Consider the following 4,452-nt stretch of genomic DNA (forward strand, 5'->3'; position numbering starts at 1 on the left):
GGGGTGGGGGGGGCCTGTCCTGAAACTAGCTCTGTAGACCAGGCTGGCCTCGAACTCACAGAGATCCGCCTACCTCTGCCTCCTAAGTGCTGGGATTAAAAACTAGGTGTGTGTCACCACACCTAGTGATACAGCCATTAAAGCACACCTTTCATTAAAGGTATCTAATCTGCACAAAAGAGGGTCACTGGAAATCTATTTGTAGAACTGTGCATTGTTTTTCCCAGCCAGCATTTCACTCTATAGTCTTGGCTGGCCTGGAATTTATTACGTAGACCAGGTTTGCCTTAAACTAGTAGAATTTTGCCTGCCTTTGCCACCAGAGTGCCAGGAGGCGACATTAAATCCAGCTCAACCTAATGTCTAAATACTGGTAATAATTGTAAAATGTTTTTTCCAAAAGAGAAAAAATATAAATGTGTCAAAAAATAACATGGCTTGTGCAACTCCTTTGAGGCATTATAAGTTGGGCTTTCATTTTGATGTTTTTTATTCATTTGTTATGGGATAGGGTCTCACTATGCAGCCCTTGCTGCCCTGGAACTGGCTATGTAGACCAATCAGGCTTCAAACTCAGAGATCTATTTGCCTCTTCCTTCAAGTGCTAGGATTCTCAGCCCAACCACACTTGGCTTAGTTTTCACTTTAGTTCTGTTGACGATTATTGCAATAGGAATTAGACATGACTAGAATGACTGAATATGTTTACTGCACTGACTCACTTAGAAAAAAACTGGTTTTTGTAGTTGCTATTGGTTGCTTTTTCTTTGTGTTTATTTTTGTTTGGCTGGTTTTTTGGACAGGCATGGTGGCACATGCCATTAATCCCAGCACTCCAGAGGAAAGTGGATCTCTGAGTTTGAGGCCACCCTGGCTTACAGAGCAAGTTCCAAGACAGACAGGGCTATACACACACACATACATACATACATACACACACACAATTAAAAAAAAAAAACCTATCTAGAAAAACAGAATTAACTTTTAAAAATTTTGCATAAAGTTGTTAAGTTATTCCATTACTTTTATTTAATATGTAAATTACATTCTATATATTACTGAGCTGGGTGTGGTGGCATACTCCTGTGAGCCCCTAATTTAAGAGACTGAAGCAAGGAAATATTAAGTCACAGGTTACCTTGGTCATAACCAAGACCCTATCACAACAATGGAAGGAAATGGAAGGAGTAGGAGGAAATGAGACAATTTGGAGTAAGGGAAGGAAAAATTAGTTGGTAATTTTAAGATGTACAGAAAATTTGAATAGTTGAAACACTAGAGCAAAAGAAGGTAAAAACTGTAAGCTCAAAAATTTAAATTACCTGGTACTAGCACAGGAGCCCGTGGTCTTTTGACGTGTGCTCCTCCTCAAACTGGGGAGCTCAGCAGGTGGGGACTCACTGCGCTTCTTGGTAGACTTTCTTAAACCTATATGAGAAATAGAAAAGTTGAATTTTCTAAGTTATCATGAATCAAGTGTTCAGAAACCCATGCTTTTTAAAAAAACCTACCAGCTCTTTCCGTGATCTTCTGGGATCAGTCCAATCACTCAACACAAGTCTCACAGTAGCAGTCCTGCCTTTCCCAGGTCCTCTACCCTCTAGCACCTGAGATTTCCCTGGTGTATACTCTGGACTTAAAGAATTCCATTTAACTGGGTGGTGGTGCCGCATGCCTTTAATCCCAGCACTCAGGAGGCAGAGGCAGGCTAATCTTTATGAGTTCGAAGCCAGCCTGGTCTACAGAACTAGTTTCAGGACAGCTAGGGCTGTTACACAGAGAAATCCTGTCTTGAAAAACCAAATAAATAAATAAGGAAGGAAAAGAAAAAAGAAAGAAAAAATTCTCTCTCATTAATTTTACACTACCCCTTGATCTATTTTGGCTACTTTACATAAGGCTAATCAAAAAAAAAAAAAAAAACACAGTATGCAAGACAGTATTTCTTTATTTCATTTATGCTTGAGCCTGAAACTAAAGTTTAGTGGAATGACCAATTTTTAGAACATAATTAGGAAGAAATCAACCCAGCAACTTTACAGTTATTCTGAAAGCTACCTAATGCTCTTATAGTGGTAGTTGCTACTAAAGTTCTAATAACCAAAAGCTTGTTATTTTTAAATGAAGAAGCCATGACAGCATCTACACTTATACCCTCCTCTTCACCATAAACAATGGTACCATGTATGACAGTATACTGGGCAGTAGGCTCTATTTAATGAAACAATTTCAATAGTGAAAAGACTCACTCCAAAGTCAATACTCTGAATACTACTGGACCAACCATGTTAAATGAATGCAAACTTTTCAGAGCACAAGTATGTGTTTGGCCTCAATTACTTCTATTTTTCCATTAAGTTTTAAGTTTTGGACATATCTTTTTAAGGTGAAAATTCGCTACAGGGTGGGGGAGAGGGACAAAGACAGAAGTCATTATGTAGCCCTAGCTGGTCTGATGCTTGCTTTGTCTAACACTGCTGAGATTAAAGTGAACTACCACTACCTGGCCTAGTACTTTTGAGTTCTTGAAGCGCCAAAAAGGGGACTGGAAGAGAATGAATTGGAAAAAATAATTCAAGATATCTATGGGACAAGAGAGATGACTCAGCAATTAAGAAAGCTTACTGTTCTTGCTAGCAATCCAGATTCAGTTTCCAGCACTCACACACAGAAGGCAACCACCTCTATCTCCAGATGTAGGTAGGCCTCTTCAAACCTCCACAGACCATGCTCTATGCTCCTTGCACGCTTACATACATTCAAACATACAGATAATTTTTTTAAATGGCATATTAGGTATCTCCATCTTTTTTATTAAATTAAAACTGCTGCTCATTCAAGTAGAGATCATCTTTATATAATCGGGAAAATTGATGAATGAGTCTTCAAACAAAATCAGACTCTGAAGACAAATCCAATGGCCAGAGTGACACTATAAACTAAACATTCAAGGAGTATATAACCTTTGAAAGAATAGACATTTAAAATAAATGGAAAAGAATCAGAGCATTATAATGTAATTAATAAAGACTAGCTTAAGAATTCTTGAAATCTCCATTTGGTTTTAGGTTAATTTTCAACCCAATTTCTTGATATAATCCCACACCTGTGCATTCTACTCTACTAAGCCTTTGTCTTGACATTCAATTTGGTCACAAGAGACACAATAGAAAACTGACAACGTATTTAGTTAATATTTTTTTAAAAAATCCAGCCACTTAGGCAACATGCTATAAATTTTACACTTGGGGTTGGAAATGTTCAAGATTAGCCTGGGTTGCATGAATCTATTTCAGAGAAGAGAGAGAAATTTATTTCAATATTACCTTCACAACACAGTAACTTCAAACCTAGTCTGAGTTACACAGAGCTCTGTCTCAAACAACCAAAAGCACTCAAGATCGAAGGAAAATATACACAGGGAAAAAAAAAAGCAAAACAACTTTCACTTACAATAAATCATTTAAAAATCTGTTAAGAGCCAGGAGGTGGTAGTGTACACCTTTAATCTGTGATTAAGGAAGGCAGAGGCAGACTGACCTCTGAGTTTAAATCCAGCCCTTTCTACGTGAGTGAGTTCTAGGACAACCAGGGCTACACAGAGAAACACTGTCTTGAAAAACCAAACACAAGAAAAAAAGTTTAAAAAAAAAACTGATAAGGATACTAATAATGTTATGTCACGTTATGTGTGTATCTTTCTATATAACATGATAGTCATAGTGGCAAGTAATAGACAGTAGCAGAAAGAAGAAAAGCCTGCAGAGCAATGATGGTATACACCTTTATTTCCAGCACTTGGGAGGCAGTGATAGGTGGATCTCTGAGTTCCAGGTCAGCCTAGTCTACAAAGCCAGGGCTGTTACACAGAGAAACTCTGTCTCATCGGGCCCCTCCCCAAAAAAATGAAAGAAAAAAAGAAAAAGAAAAAAGAAAAATGCCTAGTGCCACGAAAAACAGAAAAAGTATTTGCACGTGCATGAAAAAAAAATTGCCTTCTGAATTAAAAAAAAAAAAAAAGACTAAAAAATATGCACTGAATTCTACCCCTTCACAAAATGTCCATTAAAAGAAAAATCTGACTTTCAGGGTACAGAGAAACCCTGTCTCAAACTCCCTCTACCCTTTAGCACTGGGGAGGCAGAGGCAGGTGGATTTCTGTGAGTTTGAGGCTAGCCTGGTCTACAAGAGCTAGTTCAGGACTCGCTCCAAAGCAACACAGAGAAACCCTGTCTTGAACCACCACCCCTTCCAAAAAAAAAACCAAACAGTTAATTATGGCTGGGTGGCACATTGCTAGGCAGTGGTGGTGAATGTCTTTAATCCTAACACTCTGGAGGCAGAGGCAGGTGGATCTCTGTGAGTTCGAGGCCATCCTGGTTACAAGAGCTAGTTCCAGGACAGGCTCCAAAGCTACAGCGAAACCCTGGGGGGGGGGGGGGGGGGGGGGGG

At 38.9% G+C, this 4,452-nt stretch overlaps 1 protein-coding gene across 14 annotated transcripts in view; it reads right to left on the reverse strand.

The window, feature by feature from the left end:
- Positions 1–4,452, reverse strand: part of Trip12 (thyroid hormone receptor interactor 12) — a 119,713-nt gene that overhangs the window by 69,341 nt on the left and 45,920 nt on the right. For all 14 annotated transcript variants that reach the window (XM_050154293.1, XM_050154305.1, XM_050154304.1 and 11 more), the window contains one exon: positions 1,323–1,428. In XM_050154293.1, coding sequence (XP_050010250.1) covers positions 1,323–1,428 — 106 coding nt within the window. The remainder of the gene's footprint in view (positions 1–1,322; positions 1,429–4,452) is intronic.

The sequence above is a fragment of the Alexandromys fortis genome, unplaced genomic scaffold (assembly GCF_014885135.2).
Source record: "Alexandromys fortis isolate MF-2015 unplaced genomic scaffold, M_Fortis_MF-2015_v1.1 scaffold_40, whole genome shotgun sequence".
In the NCBI taxonomy this organism is placed as follows: domain Eukaryota; kingdom Metazoa; phylum Chordata; class Mammalia; order Rodentia; family Cricetidae; genus Alexandromys; species Alexandromys fortis.